This window comes from Pyxicephalus adspersus, chromosome 3, assembly GCF_032062135.1.
Source record: "Pyxicephalus adspersus chromosome 3, UCB_Pads_2.0, whole genome shotgun sequence".
NCBI lineage: Eukaryota > Metazoa > Chordata > Amphibia > Anura > Pyxicephalidae > Pyxicephalus > Pyxicephalus adspersus.
The window spans coordinates 137,968,050-137,994,187 of record NC_092860.1 but is presented as its reverse complement, the minus strand read 5'-3'; the positions used below and the strand labels follow the sequence as shown (position 1 = coordinate 137,994,187).

The 26,138-nt window shown below is 36.6% G+C and overlaps 1 protein-coding gene across 1 annotated transcript in view; it reads left to right on the top strand.

Annotated features, from left to right (window-relative positions):
- ACOX3 (acyl-CoA oxidase 3, pristanoyl) overlaps nucleotides 1–26,138 on the top strand; it is a gene marked incomplete at its 5' end in the record, with an annotated part of 78,107 nt that overhangs the window by 43,028 nt on the left and 8,941 nt on the right. Inside the window, 3 exon segments of the mRNA XM_072406887.1 lie at nucleotides 17,152–17,267; nucleotides 19,175–19,349; nucleotides 22,591–22,658. Coding sequence (XP_072262988.1) covers nucleotides 17,152–17,267; nucleotides 19,175–19,349; nucleotides 22,591–22,658 — 359 coding nt within the window.

Here is a 26,138-nt window from a genome sequence, read left to right as displayed (position 1 = left end):
GAGTATAATATTTTAATTATTTTTTTTAACACATTTGTCGTATAGGACGCACTAACTTTCCCCCCTCAGTTTTGGGGAAGAAAAAGTGCGTCTTATATGGCAAAAAATACGGTACATCACACGTTCTTTCCTAAAGATCCTAAACATGAATCTCTTTGTAATACATGGTCTCTTGGTAGTTCTATTTTACATCGGCGCGTTTCACAGTTATTAAATTGCTTCTTTAGGATGAATCAAATATAGGGACTACTGTAGATCACACTAATAACCAGATAACAATGCCCAATTGCACATACAGATCCACAACAGGAGATAAAGCATGATGGTAGGAGCAGAAGGGCAAAAACAGCAGGTATAGTTTTAGGGGAACCAATTGCTTTAAAGATGATAGAGCCCAATAGGGGGTATACTATTCACTAAATGGCGTCCTGCATGCTGGATTGTCCATCCCCCAATAAATATATAAAAACATAGGCTCTGGGTGTCTGAGGCATACTATTTCAAGGCAACAAGGGAATAGATTGTGTTCTTGTATATGCTACTTTTTCACATTCAAGACTAAGTGATTTCACTAGTAAGAAACATAAAAAAAATCCATCAAAGAACACAATTTTAGGGTAGGTATAACAATTCTATATTTTTTAGCTAGGCGATGGGGTTCTGGGTTCTATTTTACAAGTTTACCAGGTTATTACACAAAATAAGTAGATTAGAATAAATAGGGCCTCAATATAGATTTAGGGTGCGTACACACATTCAATAACTGCTGTTGGAAAGGATCTTTCACGATCCTTTCCAACGACAAAAGATTGAGCATTGCACATACAACCCTGTTCTGCTCTATGAAGAGAGGAGGGGAAGAACGACAGAGCCGCACCCTGCTGCACTCTCTCCTCTTCACTTTCTTTACTATCCTTCGTTGTTCATGGATCCGCCAGGATGCATCCATAAATGAAGTCGGGTGAGCACTGTACACATGCCAGATTCTCGTCGGATATCAGCCCTGAGGTGATTATCGGACAAGAATCATCTGACGTGTGTACATAGCCTTATAGTGTTTTTAAACATTGTTAGATTTCTATAAATATCTTGGTATCCCAAGTTTTTTTCAGGTAGTAAGTTTTTCTTGTGCTATTTATAAGCAAGTTTACTTGCCTCTTCATAATGATGGATTTGTTTTCAGTATAGTAAAACTTGCCTAAGGAAGAAGCCAAGATTTTTCACAAACAGGAAACAGATACATTTAATAGTATTTTCGCCTTTGTTGTCTACTGGAAAGTTTTTGCCTATGATCATGAAGACTGTAACTACCAGCAAGTCTTAACATGTATATAAGCTGACCTGCAACTGCTAGGAACATAAATTGCATGCAAATTAACCTAACTGCATGTTTTTGTTATGTGGGAGGAATCTGGAGTACCCAGAGGAAACCAAAGCAAACATAGGGAAAACTTACAAACATCTTGCAGATAGTGTCTTGGGTAAGATGCGAACCTGGGACCTAGCACTATATTGTTGACAATGACAGATATTTTATTTGGGGGGGCATAAAATCAGGAACAGTTTGAGGCCCCAAGGCACAACATTGTTGAGAAAGAGTGCCCAATAAAACAGGGTCATTCTTTAGTATAATGCTTTCTGATCCATCTACTCTAGTTTTCTAATAGGGCTGCATTGTATAAGAAAAGTGACCATACCTTACACAGTATCCTGGACTGCAAACCCTATGCATCTTCTCTAACCTCCTGCTTTGTCTTTGGGCAAGACATGAAACATACCTACTGTCAATCCCCACCTACGTATCTTCCTTTCACACATATAAAGTCCAATATGTTCTATAAGAACAAGCTTTTGTGGACACCTGATCAGCATCCATATTAGCCTGTTGGACATCCAACCCAGCAACCTTTACTATAGAATAACCCTCCATACCCTTTGCTTCCATAGCCTCCATTCTTCTGGGCAGACTTTACACAAGAATTTTAAGTTTGTCTGTGAACATTTATACCCTTTCAGCCAAAAGAACATTTGTTAGGTCAGGTACTGATGTTGCATGAAAAAATATGGCTCGCCATTGGCTTTCTAATTCATTCTAAATGCGTTCAGAGGAGTTGAGGTCAGGGATCTGTACACACCTCCTACATTTCCCCACACTAATCTCACCATACTATGTCTTGAACCTAACTTTCTCTAGTCATGTTGGAACAGAAAAAAATCACAATGCGGGTAAATTGTTTATTATATCATGTAAACTGTACCTTTGAAAACTGGAAGAGGTGTCCACTTCCATCTCCTTTCTTCTTCTATTCCTTATTCTGATCTTCAACAACATTCAGGCAGGTAAAACTTTTTGCAAAAGCAACTTTGCCTGTCTCCTTCTGTAATAAAGCCCTGTCTGATCCCCAAAATTGTATTTTTGACATTAACTTTCAGCTTGCATTGCAAAAGAAAATCTAGTCTTAATAGTAATATTATTTTATAAAAATATGTAAGGGAGTCAAGTTATCTTTTTCATATTTGAAGTTCTCAAATGTTATATAAGTTGCCAGCAGTTAATTCATGATAGTATTATTATTGTTGTTACTCAGTATTTATATAGTTTTTTTATATAGCACCAACATATGCAGCACTTTACAAAGTCCATAGCCATGTCACTAACTGTCCCCCAAAGCGGACTGCCCATTGTATATGTAAATTGTTACCAGTTGGCTAATCTGACATTTGTTTACATGAACTTTTATACAGTTCTTCCATAAAATACCATAAATCTCCTATATTTTGTAGCTGATCTATGGCTCTCTTGTTCTTGTACACAGCAGTGTGCCCCAGATTTTACTTATGCTGCTTTATTATCAAGAAACACAAGGGAACACTGACAAGTGAAAATGATCCTTTATCCAGCTGTGTTTTCTGGGTGGATACGGAGCATCGTGTACCTCCAGAGTTCCCTAACAATGTGACCATTAACTTAAGTATGTCTAGAATGTGGGTCAGTCAAATGTACTATGGAAAAGCCAAAGAAAACAATTCCCCAGTGACTCTTGAGGGACAACTGTTAGCTCCACACCCTGACTGTCTGGTCTGTGAGGATGAAGAGTCTCAGACTCGTCAGCATCTTATCCATTGCCACAGCTCTAACTTCCTTTGCATGCCTGTCATACGTTGCTAGGTGTCATAAACAGACTTGTAACTTAGGGACAATGATGCATTTAATCTAATTTGTTTATCTCTGCAGACATGAAATCAGCAGATTGATTTATTTTTACTGGAAACCTGCTGCAGGCAGTGCGTATTGGTTTCTCACTTAGGTGGCAATAAAAAATTGTATTACTTAGTTTTTTTATACTGCTGTGCTTATGATAATGTGTTTTAATAAATGTTAACTATTAACTAAAATGAATAAAATATAATATTTACATAGCAATAAAAAGCTGATCTGGGCACATGTAGATAAAAATGTCATCCCAATATTTTATTTTGTTCTTACTAAGGAACACAATCTTACTCCAGAGCTGGCTTTACGCTAATTCCCAGAGAGATAAAAAAAAAACATAAGTTATTGCAGTTATGCAGACTATAATTTTTTTATATGCAGCTAGCATAAGTGCCTAAAGTTGTATTTGCATTATTTTTTTATGTTGTGCCCTGCAAAGAATCATCCATACTCCCAGAGGAAAGCTGGTGAATCTGAGCCTGTTAGGAGTGCAGATCATATGCTTACAGAATGGGAGAGCAAAGGAGTTACTCTGTGGCAGCGTATGGTCTAACTGCAGAAGAGAATTCCGGAACGGACTGTGCTTTCTGGCATGGGTGCATAGATAAAAAGACTGGCTGAGCAGAATTATAAATCTTTCAGAACATAAAGCAGTTTGCATATACTGTATGTACCCCACCTATGTACTTTGCTGTAATTTAGCTTAAAGAAAAAGAGAAGTTACTCCAATGTTTTTGGATTAGACTGGAACTAGTACAAGCTACAAATTCAATATACTCACCTGTCCCTGTTTTGCTACAGGGCGCTGCTATCTTCTTCTTTTCCTTCACATCCCACTCTTCAGCCATTTTGATTGGCTGAGCCAGGGTGACGTAACTCCTACTTTGGAGTAAATGATTTAACAAATAATACAAAGTTATACTTCACTGTAACATGCTGCAACGTAAGGCAGTACATGTAAAAGTGTGCAGTGTACTGCCTTACATATATTTAGAAGCAAGCCATGCATATATATTAATCAAGGTTGGCTTGTAAAAAAATGTCAAACTCAATGCTTAATACATTCCGAAATAATGTGGAAAGCTGTCCACAAAAGCTCAGTGTGCAAGATGAGGTGGGCACAAATGGTAAGTATAAGTGGAACTGCTCATATCAACTAGCCAATGGAATGACCCAAACCTTTGAATGATGTTGAGTACCTTTAAACTTGAAATATGGCAGCCATTCAGTGGCAGTAAAAAAGTACACGCATACCTAGGTATCTATTTGCTTTTTCCTGACAGCCATAATGTTCTCAATCTTCTGCACTGGTCGTGCCTGAGCAGTGACTTCCCATAGACTTAAATGAAGCTGTAACCCTACAATAGATTTGCCAAGGTATGGCCACTATCAGATCTGTGAGGAGTTACTATTCATGCTCTGTCGGCACAGCAGAAAATTTTGAGAAGGAAGCTGTAAATATAATAATCCCAGGAACCTCTGTGACAGATTTTCTATGGGATTTATCAGTTTACATGGATAGTCTCAGCATTCCAACATTATTTAATTGCCCTTACTTTAAAAAATAATTATTAGCAAGTGCAAGCTGTGAAATCCCAACTTAATTGGGAATTAATTATTAAACCAGCAACATACACACTTGTGTTACATTTTGAGACAGAGCTCTTCTAGTTACTATTACTGAATTTATCTTGACTTGATGCTGATGTTCTAGGGTTGCCTGTTGTATATAGTTATACTACCAATCCAAAAAAAAGAAATCTAGAGTCAAGCAACTTGTGGGCATTTAGTAACGGAATGTAGGATTTATTATATACAGAGCCCTACAATTTATACAAAACAGATTCTTGCAGAAACCATAATGATATAACAAACCCCCAAAGACCATAGTAATGTCTGGAGCAGCTTTCCAAATGATGTCCACATTCCATAATGGTATAACAGGATCTCCTTGCATCCTTCTCCAAGTAACCTAAATGAAGTCAATGCTTTGTAAATGGTGCTTTGAACTTGCACGTTTTTACAGCCTCATGCACAGCACACATAAAATAAACTCTTTCTTACAGTACTTGGGAAAATTACACAACATTTCTTTTTTCAAGCAATCAAAGTTTATTTGCAAACAATGTAAGTGAGGCAGGGCACAGCTGTGAGTCATGGGAACAACTGCCATGAATTAACACCAGATGTTCTTTATCTCACAAAATAAGGCTTAGGTATTTTTCTTTCTCTCCCTGGAAGTTAATTGTAGATTTGCAGTCATCCCTAATGGGCTTGTTACGTTTAGCAGATCGATGTATTTTCATGAGCAACCTGTTGTGTGGGATTTTCCTTTTTTTTCCTAATGTTTTCTGGCATGATAGAGAAATGTAAAAGGCGTTAGCAAAAATAGTCAGTAGATATTTTACTATAAAAAATAAATAACAGGGATAAATCATTTGTGTATAATGCAAGATATACCCAAGCCAAACCTAACCATTGTCAAGCAATTTAGACCATAATTCCTGCTTTACCAAAGCATTTGAGTAAAATTAGGAGTACATTCAATATAAAAACAGTTTTGAAATACAATAGTGCAGTGCTCTCGACAAAAAAAAATTAAGCTGGGTTGGAAGAAACTTTAGGCGGGTGGCTGTATTGTGACTCAATGCAGCGAATCTGTAGGCGCGTGGCTGTATTGTGATCCAATATATGGAAGTTGTAGGTGGGTGCCTGTAATATAACCCAATACAGCAAAGCTGTGGGCAGGTGGCTGTATTGGGACCCAACTTTTTAATACAGATACAACAACAACTGGGTGGTTACTGAAAAGTTCTGGGTAGCAGGAAAAGGACTCAATACAGCAAAGCTGTAGATGGGTGACTGTATTGGGACTCAGCGAAGCGATATAGCGAAGTTCTAGGCGGGTGGTTGTATTATGACCCAATACAGTGAAGCTGCAGATGGGTGGCTGTTTTGGGTGCCAACTTTTTAATACAGACACAACAACAGCTGGGTGGTTACTGAAAAGTTCTGGGTAGCGCTAAAAGGACCTGTGGAGAACTTTCCCCAGGAACAATTTTGATCCTCCTTGCCTCACCACTCTAACAAGGAATCAATGCTTGCTATACAATGACAAAAAGAAATGCAAAACACATTTTTGTCATATTTGTATTATTTATTACTTTAAAACTAGTACATGCCTTAGACCTTAATAGAGACACCTTTTGTTTTGGCACTTTATGTGGCTCAGTCAAGCATGTTGATTGCATGTTTTTTTTACTTTTTGAAAGGAGAATGAGAAAAAAATGTCTTTAAAGCAGAATTCTGACTTCTTTCTTTAAACAAAAGCCAGAGAAAATGAAGGACTGCCTTAAAATCAGAGCCATGGGGTGTCCCAGTGCCAGGCTACATAGAAGGGTGTCAGATTAACTTGCAGTAAACCTTTCTGTGTGCTTTGGTTTGTAATTGTCCTGCTGGTTTAAATACAACTAATATACTTGCTCATGTTTTATGGTGACAGTTAAAACATCCTGCAAGGAATGGGTATACCATATGGTATTCATGATTTAATTGCAATAGTTGTGTTGACTTAGCAATGACTAAATATTTTTTGGAGCGCAAAACTCCTATTTGTTCCATGAATGAATATTACTTTAGGTGTTTGGAAATTGTGTAAATGTTCTGTTGGCCTACTTTTTCACAATGGGGAAAGTATTATTTTATCAACTGAGCAGTTTATATTCAAGCATTTCAAACATTTAGTCTAGTCATTCATCGAAGGGTATTTTGCTTGCTGTGTATTGCCCCTCAGTAGCCTCCCAACTTTTTACCTTGGGGAACCTTTGAAATAAAATTCAGGTCTTGGTGACCTCCTGCTATAATTTCTATATCCACAGCTCACAGTATATTTGCATTATGATCAGTGGGAAGAATGCCACTTACATTACTTCCAACTGGGAGAAATGTCATCTATACAGATAGCCAATAGGATTATTGATGTTGGGTAAACTGACCTGAGAAGCACAGGTTGCTCAAGGAACCCCTAACAACCTCTGGAGGAACCCTTGTTTAGAAACACTGCTCTACAATATTGCCAAGTACATATTCATTGGAATATTCTATATTGGATAATATTGGAAAATATACTGGGGTTGAGAACATTGCTCTTCTATGTAATGATGCACAATCAAAAGTCTTTTTTGGCAAAAATGGGGTGTAGCCCACAGCCGCTGACCAAAGGTTATCTTTGTTTGCCTGAATATGAAATATACGTTCATCTTCTTTTTCTATAGGCACAAGGGTACTTTTAAAAAAATGGCATAACGGCATCCAAGCAAAAAAGATATTTAGTATTATCTACTGGTCATAATTTATTTTTAGTTATTTACAATATCCTGCTTTAATCCAGATTTTGTATTTTACAAATTGTTTTTTGCAACTTTTGGAGAAATCATCAGCCTCATGTGGCTTTGTAATTATCCGTGACAGTTTGGTACAACTAAGTATTTGGCAGAGTTTACTGCTAGACATAGAAATAAAAAGCCAGCTTGTGAATCAATTTGCCAGCAACTGAGCAAAATCCAAAAACATCACTTTGGACTTTAATGAACTAAGAACTTTTAATCGATGAGCAGCTACCCAGTCTTTCTTATTAAGGAAAAAAGTGGGAAACAGCTCATCAATTTGTAGCCAGCCTTAAACATGCAATTTATTACAATTGCATAAATCAGACATGTGTTGCCAGATAGCAAGAGGTACTTTCATTTTTATCCAATTTCCAAACTACGATTACCAAAGGTCTCCTATTCCTAGACCTACAATTATACATAGATGCCATTCAACACTAACAAAGAAAATGTAGTCCTTTTGTAAAGTATAGTCTCCTTCCTAGTTTATCTCTTTTTAGAGAACCTCTTCAAAGTTGATATTGGGTCAAATTGTGCTTTTACTGTCTGTAGTAGAATGGGAAAATGGCCCAAATCTTTTGTGTTTAGTTCTGTATACCAAAGGCATTAATGTTTGCCAAGAATCGCAACTGATTTCTCTCAATGCAAAACACATGGAAGGCCTAGGAAAGAATATATTTGTGTTAAAGCCAGTTTTCATTCTGGAGCATCGATGTTCAATGATTTTAATAACGTTTAAAGAGTTGGATTACACTGTTCTGTTGGAAAAATAATTGACGTGCTGTGAGGTAGAATAAATATTTGGCAAACAATGATCTGTCATAGCAGTTATATATACATGGAAAGGTGGAGTGCAAAATTGAGATGTTTGAAGTGAGATCAGTGTCGTTGTGTGATGTAGTAACCTGTTCCCCACGCCAGAAATGTATGGGCTGGTTTTGGAATTTATCGGATTCTAGGATATATGCTTCATAAATACATTTATAGTAACACTGAGTTTTTTCTATGTTATACATTTATTCAATGCACATTTCACATTGTATTTAAAATGTAAAAGTTGTTTTAGAAATGTATCGCGTTTTACAGGATATAGGTAGGTGTAGATGCTGAGAATATGTTTTTAAAAAGTCAGAGCCATTGGAATGCAGACCACTCCTGGCTGCTTCTCTGATTTTCCTTTGCTCAGGTAATGTAAAGGCCAGCAAAACATTAAAACTTTGAAGTGGCTTTTCATGAAAACAACTTTTGAAATTTTAAGGAAAAAAAATCAGAGAACCTTAAAGAAAACAGAAAACCCTGCCAGGTATATAAGGAGAAGCTTTTGTTGACATAAACGCCAGGATAGGAATGTGGCAGTCCTTCAGCATTCTATTTTCTACACAGCCTTTACCAAAATTTAGTGGATTTACATTATTAACCAAACGTTTTGGCAGTGACACAAATGTGTGCTACAAAATTGGATGCTCAGTTTAAAGCCCAGTTAAATATTAATATGCTGAGTGATCACATGCATACTTATTCTTGAAAGAGCTTTATTAGCCTAAAAAGTTACCTTTATAACAAAAAACATTTTTACTGCGTTTTGTCTCGGGCACAAAATTGTCTTTTAACTTCAAATTCAAATTCAAATTTAACTTCAAATTTAAGTATGAGGTGTGAACAAGTACAGCTAAAATCACTGAACCTTTCTGACTGAACTGTAAGGTTTCCCTGATTGCTATAAAACAGGAGAAAATGTGCCTGAAAATATTGTGCTGTGCTTGTGTTAGCAATGGTCATCTCCAAAGAAAAGCATGCAACCATCTTTGCTTTGCATCAAAATAGCCGCACATTGCTGTACCTGAAAGAACCATTTACTGAATCATCAAGAACTTCAAGGTGAGAGGTTCAGTTGCGGTGAAGAAGGCTTCAGGAAGTCCAATAGTGTCTATCAAGCACCGGGACTGTCTCCTGAGGAGTTAAGTACAGAATCATGTTGCAACCAGTGTAGAACTTGCTCAATATTGGTAGGTGAGAGTGCATTTGTATGCACAGCAAGGTACAGACTTTTGGACACCAAAAGGGCAACAAAGAAGCCACTTGTTTCTAAGAAAAACATTTTTTTGCAGGACGTACAAGGATGTGACATCAATCCTGGTGCAGAGTTATTTTCACTGCTGAATCCTCCGTCTGATTGTTTATGACATCTGGAAAAATCGATTGCCTATAGAAGAAAAGGTGAATGCCACTGAAAGTCCACAGGTTAAAGTCCTGCTTTGTGTCAACAGTGAAGCAACCTGAGACAAACCATGGGGTTGTTTCTCATCCAAGGTAGTGGGCTTATTCACAATTCTGCCCAAGAACACTGCCACTATCACATTTATTCTCAAAGAAAAATGCTCTTAATCCATGCGCAGTTTTTATGATGATCTGTGTATTTTCCAGAATGTTACAGGGTAAAAATGATAATAAAGTAGACCAAAGATTGAAATTGTGGACCTCCGGCCAGGAAACCCCCAGATCCTAATCATTGAGGACCTGTGGTAAATTCCCGAAAAGCATTTGGATAAGCAGAAGCCCACAAATTGTGATAATCGCAAAGCACTAGCAAGGCAAGAATGAATCACCATCAGTCAGGATGTGTCATGGAAGCTGATATCTACGAGGGGGTGCTGAGAAGTTCCTGGCTTTGCCCAGAAAGAAGAGAGCCAGAGTTATGAAATAACACATTTATTCAACATATTCCCCCCTGGGACTGATGCGCTTGGTACAGCGTAGTTGCAGCTTTTCTAGACCGCTCAAATAAAAGTCCTTTGGTTGGGCCACAAACCAGCTCTCAGCAGCATCTTTGACATCAGAAATGTCCTCAAAATGTTGCCCCTTCAGGTGTTTTTTCAAATTCAGGAACAGATAATAGTGTGAAGGGGCCAGGTCAAGTGAATAGGGGGGATGGTGGACCAATTGGAAACCCAGGGTGTTCAATTTGGCAGCCACAACGTTGGACATGTGTGCTGATGCATTGTCCAGCAAAAAAAGGATCCCTTTGGTCAACTTTCCATGGCGTTTCGTCTTAATTGCCTCCTTTAGTTGGTCCAGGAGGTTAGCATAATACTGTCCGGTGATACTAGAGCCCTGAGGTAGGTAGTCCACTAACAGAATACCATCTTTGTCCCAGAAAACGGGCGCCATTACATTTTTGGTCGATTTCTGGGTTTGGAACTTCTTTGGCCGCGGGGACCTGTTGTGGTGCCATTCCTTTAACTGTTCCTTGGTTTCAGGATCAAAGATGTGGAGCCAGGTTTCATCCCCAGTCACTAACCTAGCCAAAAAGTCCTGTGCAGCTTCAAAATGGGCCAAAACAGCTTTGGATGCTTTAACTCGTTCCTTCTTCTGATCACTGTTCAAACATTTCGGCACCCACTTCGATGAAAGCTTGCGCATGTCTAGGATAGTGGTGATAACAAACCCAACACGCTCCTGTGAGATGTCAAGTATCTGGGGTATCTTTTTTGCGGATATTCGCCGGTCCTCAATAATCAGCTCATGGACGGCATCCCAGGTTGCCAGGTCAGTTGAGGTTGGGGGGGCGCCCACTGCGGTGCTCGTCTTCAACGGTGAAATGCCCAGTCTTGAAACGAGATATCCAAGTTTTGAAAGTGCTGTAGGAAGGACACTTCTCCCCCAGTGTTTGTGACATCTCAGTGTGAATGTCCTTTGCTGACTTTCCCTGAGGAAAAAAATACTTCATGACAGCCCAGAACTCCAATGAGGTGAAACTTGCTTGTGCCTCTGCCATCACAGCTTCTCACTAAAAGAAAAAACAGTTTAAGAAAATCGCAAAGACCTGATATGTGCACAGTTACATACTAAGATATTAGACTCTCATATGCCCCCACACTCATTTTTCTATTTCATCTGGAAGGGGGAAAAGCCAGGAACTTCTCAGCACCCCTTCGTATCATAGCCAGAGCAAAAGTTATGATGAAAAAGGGTCAATATTGTATATATTCACTCTTTGCATACACTTGTTGTATTAGAAAAAAATTATGACCTTATGAAATGTTTATATTTGTTTTTTTGTATACTATAGAAAAAATAATCTAAAAATGTTGAAAGGAGAAAAGTTTGCAGAGCACAACATTTGTGTCACTGACAAAAAGTTTGGCCGATCCTGTAGACAGATTCTATAAAAAAATTTTAAAAACCAAAAAAAATAAAAAAATAAATAACTGAAACAGTTCACCAAATGAGAAAAACATGCAACATTTCACTGTTGTAGATCAGATGAGTCCAAACTTTATGGCTCAGGGGCCACAATGAGTTTTGAAATTTGGCAGAGGGGCTGGGCCACTATCAGATGGATGGAGAATGTTTGTTTTAACTGATATATAATACTTGTGGGTCAGATTAAAAAGCTCAGCAGCCATAGTTTGCCTATGCCTGCTGTAGATGGTGGTGGATTGATTGTTAAGTAGTGTAGGATACTGTTAATACTTGATATGTACATACATATGTTTAAGACTGGTATGTACTTCCAGCCATGTGGCAGCAGTTTGGGGTAAGCTGTTTCTTTGTTATAGTATGATTGTGCCTCTGTGCAAAAAAACAGGTCCATAAAGACTTAATGTGCTGAGTATGGTGTAGAGAAACTCAAGTGACCTACCCAAAGGTTTGACCTTAGCCCTACTGAAAACCTTGGAGATTAATTATGAGCAAGGTTTTCTCGTCCAACATCAGTGCCTGACCTTACAAAGGTGCACAAATTCCCACAGATGCAAAGCTTTCCAAAAATGTAAGGATTTGATTATTTGTGCGGATTGGCAACTGCACAAAGTCATAATGGGGGGGATGGGGGGACGCAATATTATTGCATTTTGTATTGGTATAGGATGTTCAAAACAAAAACAGATAGGGAATTGCTGGCAATGATTGATAAAAAAGTATATAGAAACTTTATTCCAACTATATTAAAATCATCTTATACAACAAATCTTAGCTAGACAAAGAACTGCTGTCTGAGCAATGTCAAATATCCCGACGCGTTTTGCATATTATAGACTGCTATCTCTCCCCTGAAGAAGCAGTATCTTCCTCAAAGCGCGTCGTAAATATTTGACATTGCTCAGACAGCACTTCTTTGTCTATCTAATTTGTTGTATAAGATGATTTTAATCATGTGTTTTGTGTAATGTTTTTATTATTATTATTATTATTATTGTTGTTTTGTTTTGTAATACTAGTGAGGGATATGGCAAATTAACCACCTGAGCGATAAGCCCGACCTTGGTACGGGCTTCAAAAAGTTACAATTATCGATAAACCCGAACTTTTCTCACCGATCACTTATCTGGTCCCGCTGCGATCATCCATCGTCGTGTTCCAGCATCGTCCTCCAGCGTCGGGTGTCCTCTCCGTGAAGAAGCCAGCCGGCTTCTCCCTCCGTGCGTGTACGTCGGCGCGTACGATGACGTCAGCGTGTGTGCGGGAAATTCATACTGAAACTCCTGTATCCAATCCAATACAAAATAATTCAAAATAAATACAAAGTATGTAATTGGTAAATTCAAAGTCTCATTTTGTATTGGATTGGAGTTGGACAGGAGTTTGTATTCAATCCAATACAAAATGAGAGTTTGAATTTTGTTCTCATTTTGTATTGGATTGAATACAAAGTCCTGCATCCAATCCAATACAAAATAATAGAAAATATATTTATGTGGTTTTGTCTATAGGTATGTGACGGACACTAGGGAGGTGTTTTAGAAAAATATATTACTATACAGTATACCGAATTATCGCATTTTCAGTATTTTTCATTTATTTATGTATTCTTGTTTAAGCTGATTTTTTGTGTCTTTTATTTAATTTTATTAAAAGTAATTTTTTTTTTTACATGATTGTGTGTTTCAAACATTTTTTATATTCATGATATCTACTAGAACCCTGTTCGGACATATTTCTGTTACAGGTCTACAATTTAAAAAAAAAAATTTCACTGAAAAACTGTTTCTTTTGGAACAGAAATCTAGACCTCAGTGTAACGCCTAGGTGGTTAATCATGTGTTTTTTATTATTATTATTGTTTTGTAATACTAGTGAGGGATATGGCAAATTAATGACTTTTTTTATAGTTGTGGAATAGGTATTATACCTTGGTATAGGATTTATAGGATGTTCAACAAACCCAAATAGATGTAATATTCAGGTGTCTACAAGCTTTTGGCCATATAGTATACCAATGATAGCAGATTTGTGTTAAACCTTAACAAACCTCTTTTCCATCATCAGTTATTTCCAATTTCATTTACTGTAATGTTTACATTTTTAGGTTTTTCTGGTGTTCCAGAATTACTTAATGTACTGTGTTAACTGTAACCAATGCAGTGCAATCATCATTATCCCTACTTGCCTTTATGGTTTGCTGAACTTTGTATACAACAATTTCATTTTGCACTTGGACAAATCTGTAGTATTCATATAATATTACCCCACCATTTTTTTTAAAGGAAATACTTTAATCCATATGCAGTATTTAGTAACTTACAACCTCTCTTACAACATAGTTTATACAGAGCACCTGTATTCTCTCTCAAGGATTACATAATGCTCAAAGCAGAGATGACAGCACCTCACAGTAAACTTTATATGTTTTATACATCTTTTGGATCATATTTAATTATGTTAAGTCACATCACATTTCCACACACAGTGTCCTCTGTCTGTCCTTATTATTTTGTTTTGCTGGAAACACTGGGAGCTTAATTCCATTACAGTACAGCATTAGGTGCAATGACTTCTGCAATGACATCAGTGGAATGCTTGCACTGGCAGTGCTGACAATAATAATAGAAAAATGAGACGGAATAAGCTCTGACTCTTTTTATACATTTTTATTTTAACTGTGTTATAAAAATGTGATGAAACCTTTCCACTTCTTCGGTTTTCAAGAACTCTGCAGTTTGATCCAGTTTTGGGCAGTCAGTAAAGCCAGTGGAATGTTCATATCTGGGTCTGTGCTTTATAAACTCATATATCATTTTATGAAATTATGAAATATTGGCATTAGAACATTACTTGTTACATTTCTAACAATAACCTATGAATCCATTATAATTGGTTCACCATTGGCTGGCAAGCTGCAGTCACCAGTTTTTGAGGTGTTTTAAATATTTTTTTATTTTTTTGCATTCTAATATTTCCCATAACCTGTTCTATGCTGATGGTTTTTCATGCTGTGGCCATCTTTGCCAGAATCGTTTTGATGATTTTTCCTAGCCTCGTGGATAGTTCAGTTTGTGAGTTTTAAGGAGCCACAATTACAGGTCTTATGGGTACTTTTATTTCACCTTTTGGTGTTTCTATTTTGTTTTAACCTAAAGTTATATTTTAAATTCTAAACTCCAAAAAAAGCACAGCTGCCTGGCATATGATCATGTTTTTTAAATATACATATACATATGTTATTTTTAAATCACTTCAGACTGTAATATTAATGTGTATTTAAGCCAGAGAGGTTTTATTTTGCTGTCTGTATATTGTTGTCAATATTACCCTTCTTTACAGTGAAGATAGTCTGAAAATATTCCCAAAGCAATCTGTATTCTATACAAACAGCCATGTAGTCAGGGAAATATGTGTGTGGGTTACCTGCTAGCAGATTTAATAATCTTTTTAGCCAATCTTGTGATCCAAGTACACCTGCCAGAAAACACAGACAGCCAAAGTCCAAGACTATATACTTTGCAGCAATGTTTATTGACTTTTTTAATATAGGGGAACCCTTAAAATTAAGTAAAGTCTTTAGGAACCTCTGCCATAATTACTATATCCACAGCTCACTGTACATTAGTGTGAAGGTCATTGGAGAGAATTATTCTTACATTGCTAGCCATTGGGAAGAATATCACCCTTACAGATAGCCAAAAGATCATTGGTGTCACATAAACTGACCTAAGAGTCACAAACTGCTCATTGCTCAAAGAACTCCTGGAGAAACCCTAGGCTTCCTTGGAACCCTAGTTAGGTAACACTGATCTACAGGGAATATATCTTCGTTTTTTAAAATATATAAAATAGATTAGCACAGTATATATATAGTTCAATAAATATTAAATACAGTAAAAGAAACCTCTTTTTTAAAAGGAATCAGGAAGGGAGCTCAAAAATTAGTTTTGAACAAAAGAGGGGTTTTAAGGGCCATAATAGAATATAAGCTTGTATTTTACTTTACTTAAAAAAATATTATACAGTTTACAATACAAATTAATTCCACAATTAGGTTAATTTGTTTAGTCATTGCAGTACAGGTCTAATTACCCAAAGCGTTTCGCCTGTATTGGCTTTTTCGGGGGAATTTTTAATAAGTAAGAGACATCTTATGGGAACTCATGTTGGCGGTACTTTAGAGTGGGTGGACAGCGAAGTTGTCTGTTCCTAGTTCCTAAGCTAAAGAGATGTCCCAAGGCAGTATTGGTGTTGGTAAATAGTTTTAGAAGAGCAACAGAGCTTACAACTCTCTTAGGTATGAAGCTGTTTCCCCAATAGAGTGTTGCAGCAGGGGTTTAGGAACCTAACTGTTCCTGGTCCTTCTACTTTCAGGATTTGTTAGTTCGAATAATCCAGTAGGACTATTTTTTTTACTTTATGACTATGAGATATATTTTTTAATACCTGTATAATAGAATATATTTGGAACTAAAATGTTACTTGGAGTGCTAGTTCCATTACTCGAAACCATATTTTTTTCTAACATTCATTTAAGCAACCACAAATGTTATCAGGCCATTCTGCAAATTTCCATGATACAGGTTTAATCCTGAATCAGATTATGCTTAAAAGAAAACAAAAGTTCAGGACTGAGGTCAGAGAAATCTAGACATAAACTTTGCATGTGACTCAATCTTTGTGTTTACACAAGGAAAACTTTATCATAAAAATTATCACTCTTCTAATTTATCAATAAGGCATACATCAGCATTACCCATACCATTGTTATTTTAAGCTGTAAAAAAGGTTCTCTTTCTTGCAGTGAATAAATACATTGCTCAGGGCTGTGGCACTTACACTCCAATCTTTTCATGCATGCATCTCAAAACATTAAACAGATAACAATAAAAAATGAATTTCCCATTAAAAGATAAATCAACAAACCAGATTTTGCAATATCCAGCCTCAGTTCATAGATTCCCTACAATTCTGGTACCACTACCACTTAAAGTCTGTCAAAACTTCTCTGAATTTAGGTTATCCTGGCCTCGGCAGTGACTGGACAGCAAAAAGAGAGCAGCACAGTAATAACTTCATCTCTGTCTTTCCACTTTTTCTTCCTTACTGCTTTCTTCTTGTTATCTTATGAACCAATTGACTTCTTGTGCTGCTTCTTACTCTCACAGTCTAACTCCACCATAAAGCCTAAATGTGGTTGTCATGTAACTAATTCGATTAAAATACATGGATTTTGAGTTCTTACATTGCATTACAGTATATTTATGCAATTTTTTTTAAAGCTTATTTGTGGATATAAAGATGGAGATTTTTTTGATGGTAATAATTTGTACTCTTATTTTCTAGTTCCATTGGCAGCTTACAAGTGGCTGGTGTGCTACCTTCTTCGGGAAAGTAATCAAAAACTCCAACAAGAGAGGCAGAAAGCCACCAATGATTTTGATGCAAGAAATAATAGTCAGGTAGATGATATAATTACTATTTTTATTTGTCCTTGTCCACTTATATTATTTAAGTATTTGACATTGTTGTCCACCCTCTGCAATTGCAAACTTTATAGGGTGTGGATATCACGAATACTGCTCTGTCATGTTTTCCTATAATTCTGAGATTGGTCCCTGATAGGGATGAGCAGGTAAATTCAGAATATGCAAAACTCTAAGCAAACAATGGAGGTGTAATTTAGCTAATTAACATGCCAATACTTCGATCTACAATAGGTTCAGAGAGGTACTAACCTTTTTCCTTTACCCTTTGGAAATATCTCCACCAGGGAGGGGTGTTTTAGTGAATGTCAGATACACTGCTGTAAAAACAGACGAAGCAATATAGTCACTGGGCCTCATATATAAAAGCTCTCAGAGGCTGGAGAGAATACACTTTAATCAGTGAAGCTGGGTGATTCAGCAAACCTGGAATGAATCTGGTCCAGGATTCAAAATATTTGCTAGCAAATAGCAAATGACTTTGAAGAAATCCATTCCAGTTTTGCTGGATTGCCCAATTTCACTGATGAAAGTGTATCCTCTCCAGCCTTAGAGAGCTCTAATAAATCAGGCCCAATGTATTTGTGTGGAGTATAGAAGGATTCTTTAAATCTATCTGTAGCATGCACTCATTCTTCAATACTGACTATGTCATTACAAGAAAACGTTTTGAGATTAGGTTTCTTTCAGCAGATGTAATATTCCTTAGCTGCCCTTAAGATAACTTTTCCCTAGTAAAGACTAAGTCCTTTCTAACTCTCCCCATGTTTTCAGAAAGCTGTTATATATCAGCCATTCTCTGTGGTACCCATTCCCCTTTGCCTCACCAGCCCCCCTTGGTCTATGGTCTGCCAATGAACAACCTAAACAGGGCCTAATATGACCTTTTTACTGTTTGTAAATGTAAAGTGACACAACAGAAAAGTGCATCTAATTTTTGCAACTTTTAGCATTACTGTGACCACATCTTAGTAGAAAAATGTAAGCACTGTTGGGATGTTAACTCTCTCCTCCAAAAGAAGGAGAGCCAAAACTGCTAAATATACAATTTTCAGGAGTGTTGCAAAAATTCATATTGCCTACAAATTTGGCTTTGCACCACAAAAACCTTACTTCCAGAAAATTGCAAGGAGCTTCCATTCACTTTCCCCAGGTCAACGAGAAAACTGAGGATAAAGTAGAAGTATAGGGTTCCACATTAAAACTATGTTGAGGATCACTGTGAAGCTAACACATGTTGTGTCTCTGGGAACCTGCATAGTGATTTTGTGGCTCTTAACCACCAGTGTTAAATTTACTTGGCATTTCCCTGGGTCATATTATTGCTTTTTTAGCCTTCAGTAATTATAACGTTAAGTTAGAATTTAATTTTTAAATTGATACAAATCATCTTTTAAATTTAGTACACATTTTGCCCATTAACACTCTCCACAGTAAACCATTCCATCAATTTATTCTAACTGTAAAAAGAACTGGCTTTTATATAAATAGGAAATTTTTTCCTTCATGTGCAATTTGTGTCTTCTTTGTGTTTTGTAAAGTTTTAGACATGAAAAGTAAAGTTGCTAAACTTTTATACTTCCCTATGATATATGAAAAACATGTCACCTGAGATTTTCCATAGATTTTCCACACCTACTAAAAATTTAGCTGCCACTTTATTAATGCTTAGAAAAACCTCCTATGTCTTTTTTACAGGGCTGTTCTGAATAATGGATTTCATATTTAAGATGTAACTTTACAAATAGTTTACGGAGACAAAGCTATATTAGTATTGCACATTTTAATTTCCATGTCAAAAAGTTAAATTTCTTTGTTCCCTTGACTTCCCGCCACCAATTTACATGTGGACCACTCAACCAGCTATTATTTTTTTTTTTCAGGTGTATTACTGTCGATCGTTGGCCCTGGCATTCATTGAACATACTATACTACAAAGGTACTATGATTACACCCATGACACTAGCACTCCTGCCTCCCTTCAGCCTGTCCTGAGGAAGCTGTGCACCCTATATGGCCTGTGGTCCTTAAGCAAACATATGGCAGTACTGTATCAAGGTAAGAGTGAAATGAGGGTAATCTTTTTTAGGGTAAAAGTACAACGGTGGTGATGGTCTGTCAGGGTGAGAGTGAAATAATTGGATAAAATCATAAGACATTTTAAAGCAGATTTGTCTACAATGATATCATGAATCATGAAGGGAATTCATTTAATGTGAAAAAAAGAGTTTAGGTTTGTTGCTTCTAATGGAAAAAACTGTTAGGTGCCTAATTATATTATGTTAAATTTTAAAGCTAGAAGGGCAAAAGGAGCTTTATTTGCCTTTAATGGCAACATCCCTTTCATGTATCTTCCTGCAAAAAGGAATGTTTATTGTTGATATTATCCCTATCACATGGTAATCTAACTCTACCTTGGCCATTCAGATCATACTAGGCTTACTGTTGGTATTGTGGGTAAAGGCTTTCATTTGCCCATCTATACCCTTCTGTAAGGCTAGCCTTTACCATGGCATCCATAAAACAGATTTTGAGACTGAATTCTAGATCAGTGTTTGCATCATAACTATAAAAAGTTGTGCCACAATGGCTTTTAGGTAGCTGGTATCTAACCTGCTGCCATATGGTGTGGCTCTTTGGTACTTGGTGAGAAGCCTTTTTATCCACAATAGTCAAAATAAAAAATTGTAAAGAGGTTGTAATGCCAATGACCCCAAAAAGCCCTATTTAACTTTTTATGGTCCTCTTCAGTATATCAGTTTTTAATCCAGTGTTTCTTAACTAGGGTTGCTAGGGGTTCCTTGAGCAATGGTCAATTTGTGCCTCTATCTGAATGGGTAACATTCTTTTCATTGGCTGGTAAGATACATTCATTCCATTAATCACTACACTAATATACTGTGCGCTGTAGATAATGTGATAAAAGAAGTGGTTCTCTAAGACTTAAAAGTTATTACAAGGGTCCCCCATGAATAAAGTTTTTAGAAAGGCATATCTAATCACTCCTATAGTATGTACCCAGTCTCTAACCCTTAGCACTATGTAATCAGTTCTGATTTCCTGTAACAGGACATATACTAAATATTCTACATGGTCACTTGATGTCAGGAGCCCCAGTTGAGGCTTGCTATGTATCATAAGTTTACCACCACTGAACTAGGGGCTACAGATTACCAAATCATCTCTTTAATACTTTTCTTGAAAAAACATTCTTTAGTTGCTATAATGAACATGGTATTCTGTGGGTTCAGCAGACATCCTCTGTGCCAGTACATTATCGGTGGAAATAATAATTATTGACTAGAGGATCCAGTTTGGCCAGTATTCCCCTACCATGTATTTTGGGTCAGGAAAGTTTACAAAGATCTACAAAACAGCATATGATCTTTACACTTTATCCTGCAGTTCTATGGACCCCTTGCCTTATGTGATTTGCTATTGTTTGTGATGTTGTTAAGTTAGTACAGTGATCTTCAATAATGAAACCATAATTTACCTAACAATACAATTGTTAGTATCATTCTATTGATTTATGTTATATGAGAGGGTGAAGAAGTTATGTGAGCTTTATATTATGAGGTTTCACATACAGTTTTTTTTCACAGGAGTCAGTGCTATCAGTTTGGCAAAATTTGGACAGATTGTATTACAGGACAATTGTTAATAAGTGGGGTGTACGTGTACTTTAAAGCAATTTCATTGCCACTAGCAAAACAGGACGTGCACACTTATATTCTCCCAGCTGGGAACTGAAGTTTTCATTACAATCCAAATAGCTTTAGTTGTGATCTCTTGTTTATATAGAATGTTTATCACAGAAGATTATTAAACCACTCATAAGTATAATTGTAATAGTTTCCCCTAAAAGCTACATTAGGGGAATGTAGTGGGGTGCACTATACCACGACAACCAATCATTAAGAAAATTGGTCATGGGAGGATAAAATAAGTTGCCTTTGCTAAAGTCATCACCATAATTTTTCTGTTTGCCTGACTTTACTATTTATTTTATAAATCAATAAAAGTCATAACTTTGGTATGTTATTTGCTGCAATTCCTCCTTTTCTGTGGCTAGGTTGGTTAAGCAAACATTCACCGAAACAGTCAGGCAACTCGATTTTTCAAATTCAATCACTTTCAGTCATTTGTTAAAGAAATAAATTTATGTAATGGTGCTCTTTGAAAATTGACTTCAATAACCGACCATTACTCTTTAACATTAGTTCAGTGAGCAGTCCTTCATGCAAAATTTTTTCAATTGCAAGCTGTTTGTACATTTCCTTACATGGCCATTTCAAATTATTGCACAATGTTTCAATGGGTTTCAAACCAGATCCTGAGTTTTAAATGCCATACTCCCCAAGGAGGTTCGTACTGTTGTCACCTGACCTGGAACACTGGATTCCAGTTTAAAGTAGTGGTAAATGTAGAGGTATACTTCTATTTGACAAATCTATATACATTTTTATTGTTCAATATGAGTAAGAATAAATACATCTTGTTAGTTTTGCGTGTCATATGTTCAAGTTTAATACCTTCATCTTCCCTCACTGTTTGAATAAACATTTCATGTTTGCCCATTCAGATTCTGTGAAAGTCTAGGAGAGCCACTACCAGACTAACAAACACGGTGGGAACCTGATTTGTACCCTTGTACATCTTGGCACCTGGATTCCTGCTTTTCAGTATATCATTTTTGGAACATTCTTCTTTGGTTGTTCCCTAGCAGGCTTAGGCTCATTTAATGGACCTCACGTCTGGGGCCTCCTATCTGTGTTTGAGCTCTTGGTATCTGCTCCTGTGGCCCTGTAATATATTATATTTTTGTAGTATCGTAAGGGTTATAATGATTCACTCCACACCAGTATTTGTTTGTATTGTTTTGATGTAGTGTAAGAATTGTTTTGTATAATAAAATTTGCTGTTTTTTAACTTATGTATGTAGCCCTTTGAGCCCCACTTTTCTGAACTTTCCTGTTCAATATTTTACCTATAAATAATTTTGGGAATGTAGCTTTATTATTATTATTATTATTATTATTATTATTATTAAACAGGATTTATATAGCGCCAACATATTACGCAGCGCTGTAGATTAAATAGGGGGAGGAGAGTGGGTGAGGAGGAGTTACCATTGAAAGAAACTTGAAAGGAGCGGTCAGACAGATAACAAGGAATTCATTTATCTTATCCATTTACTTTAAATTATCAAGAGGTTTCATAATCTACATATGTATGTATATGAGTGTATTTGCATGTTTTTTCATGGTTTAATGGTTACATCATTCCCTTCTTGCAGGTGGATACTTTACTGGTGAACTCCCGGGGAAAATCATACAAGATGCTGTCTTGGAGCTTTGTGCAGAGGTATATAATGAATAATATAATTGAGAGTTTAGTAAAACTGTGCAAAGATAAGCTAAGACTAGCAAAGTTCAGTAACTTATAGTAGCCAAATCATGCTTTGTCACACGTTTATGTTATGTCAGTTGTTCAATACAGCTACCAGTGCCAAAAATGTTTTCCCTGTTTAGAAATTTCCTTGTTAGTACTGTTAATAATATGACCAAAACTTTTGATGAACAGTATGAAAATAAAGAGTCAGTAACTGATTGGTAGGTTAATCTATATATTCTTTTAAATCATTTCTCTTGATTGTTGTCCTTCAATAGAGAGTACAGGTTTCTATAACTTTCCTTTTTTATCATAGTGTCCGACATCATCTCCATAGTTTCTAGTTGTAAATGTTGTAAAATCTAGTTGTAAATGTTAGCCCCCTTAGCTAGTATATTAGCCAGTATGATCTCTTTAGTTCTAAGTGCAGGTACCTTGTGCTTATCATTTCCTACTCCTGAATGCCAACTCTTTGTGCCAATATCATCTCCCTAGTTCTGAATTCCACCCCCTCCTGCTAACATAATCTCCTTGATGCTGAATCCTTGTCCCTTAATGCTAAGTTTATCTCCTTTGTTCTAATTTCCGGCCTCTCATGCTAACATAACTAGGTTTGCTGGCCCCCTGCTAATATATTATTTCTAGTTCTGAATGTTGGTCGTCCTTCATGCTATCAACATTTTTCTATTTCTCAAAACTGGTCCCTCGTGTTATCATAATCCTCCTTGAATGCTGGCCCTACAGTCTGACATAATCCCCCTAGTTCTGAATTTTAAACCCTGATACTAACATCATCTCCCCCACTTCTGAATGCTGCTTCCTCATGCTAACATCGTCTTTTAGTCCTGAATGCCAGTCCCTCATGCTAACATCATTTTCCTAATTCTGAATGCTGTCACATCATTCTAATACAAACTCTCTGAATGTTGGCCCCTTATGCTGCCCTTTGCTTTTGTCCCTCTTTCAAGCTGCCATTGAATAACTAAGAACAGCAAAGTATAAATGTGTGTGCCCTCTCAAAAACATTTCTTAATACATCCCCTACAATAGAGAAACATCTGCACTTGATTAAGGAACAGTGGTAGATTGGCCTAGTATGATCTGAGTTAAGTCTGGAGCTGTTTTGCTAAATATTTAATGTACTTTTGGTACCTGCTCTGCAAAACTACTGTTGAATTATCAATTTTACTCTACAATAGGTTCACTTTAGTGAAACTAAGTTCAAATACTGCTTACAAGTAAGAGGGAAGCAACCAATAGGAAAAAGCAGGCCAGGGTCACATACATTTTTCATTATGCTGGAAACGACTATTAGCTTTTTTTTGCTTTGCTCTGCACATTTCCTAAATAAAAGTAAGGTTTTAACAAGTAGCATTGTCAAGGTTCCTCTGGTCTGAGATCTCATTAACAATAAATGTAGGGTATGCATTACATGTTCAAGGCCAGCTTTATATGATTCACCATAAGAAATGTAGGTCTAGTGCAGCACACAAAGTACAGTTATTTCCGCTGATAAAAGCCAGATGTGCTAGAATAGCTATAGGCAAACTAAAAATATGACAAATATGATGCAATCTGTCATTAATGTATAGCACAACTAAAGGCTCCTGTATGAAAATAACAAATCCAATTACTAGGTAATGACAATACTATAGACTTTGTAAGGTGCCACTTAGTATGTTGGTGCTATGTAAATACAAGTTATTAATATTATGTTATTCACAAGCCTCATAAAATGAGCAAAAAACTTCCTTTATCTTCTCCAAGTGAGCCAAATCCTTCATTTTTTTTCTTCCATTTCCAATCACTGCAGATCACAATGGAAGGGTTTCAGCAATAGAGACAGTGATGCTATTCCATAATTATAGGGCAGGACTACGTGTGGCTAGGCGCTAAATAAAAAGCTGCAAAGTTTGTGAATCAGACATGGCATTAATATTAGCTACAACCCCTAGAATATCTTCTCACCCCACTGTAGTTCTAGCACACACAGCCTATGTGAGAGAGGAGTTCAGAATTCAAAAGCAGTGCAGCATTGTTGCCACACCGTCAAAGAAAGTTGCAATAGTTGGATATTGCTAAGAGAATCACCAGGTATTTTTCAAACTTTTTAGGTGGGCTTTATGAAAACTGTGTAGCACATTTTAGTTTGTATATATTAGATAATATATAGAAAGAAGAGGAATTGCATACCTAAAATACGTTTAGTTACAATGTGCAAATACTGTGTGGAGTAATCAGGTTAGTACAGGTATTCCGCGAGAAAATTCGACATACAAACGCCTCCTAGATACAAACAGGGCTTTCCTGTTCGCTGTGTGCAGAATGGAGGCTTGGAGGGGGGAGGGGGGGTGGTTTGCATGACTTGCAGAGGAAATCTTTTTCTAAAAACAGCGGAGGTTGTGGGTGATCCTAGGGAGCTAAGCACTTTCTGCAGCCTCGAGTAACTCTTTATTTGACCAAGACAAAATCTGCTGTTGTTTCTTTTTGCATATCAATGCACAGATTGCTCCAGAGGTTATTGAATTCCTAGGCTCCATAAATATTTTTTTTTCCTTTGTTTTTGATTAACTCACAGTGAGGATTTTTATACAGTAACTGACACATGCTGTCTGATAATATGTTGAAACAAACATCTGTCCTAATTGCATTTCTTAAAATAATAATGTACCTGTTCCGACTTACATACAAATCCAACTTAAGAACACACCTAAAGTCCTTACCTCGTATTTATCCAGGGACTATCTGTATTTATGAAGCATTACATTGTGGTATGTTGTTATGTCATGTATGAGAATATAATATTGAGAAAAGACTGTGCCATTTGGATATACAAGTCCCAACCTCATAAAACATAATGGTAAACCATTGTTCTAATTTAGATTAAAATTTTTGCTTTAATAGGAATTCCTATTCTGACAAAAAGTTTCTTATGGATATGCAGCAACAAGGAAATTTAATTACAATGTCATCCAATGCATTTTAAGCAGTTACAGCAACAGTTTCAGGTCTGGCCATATAAAAGAAAACCATTGTAACTACCTTCACCAATGTGACATGGTTTGTTCTAACCACGGTAACACTGTTACTGGACAGCTTGGTCCACAAAGTGGAATGAAAAATGGATTTAGTGGACAGATCAACAGTTATTAATTCTTTGTTACAGAGGGAAAAACAAAAACTGCTTTAGTAATGCTAATAACATATACCTATGTTTCTATTTAGTTTCCTCCAGTTTACAGCAGCCTTTTATTCAGAAGTTATTCTCCATACGTATACTCTGACAATGGTTCAGGATATGACATACATCCAATAGTTCTCTGAATCACCATCTATCCCAGTTTGCAGTTGTTCCACATATAAAAGGTTGTTGGCCATTTGTTCGCAATTTTAACAGTAAAACCATACACATGAAAATGTCACATAAAACAGTAGTATGAAATACTTTGCACA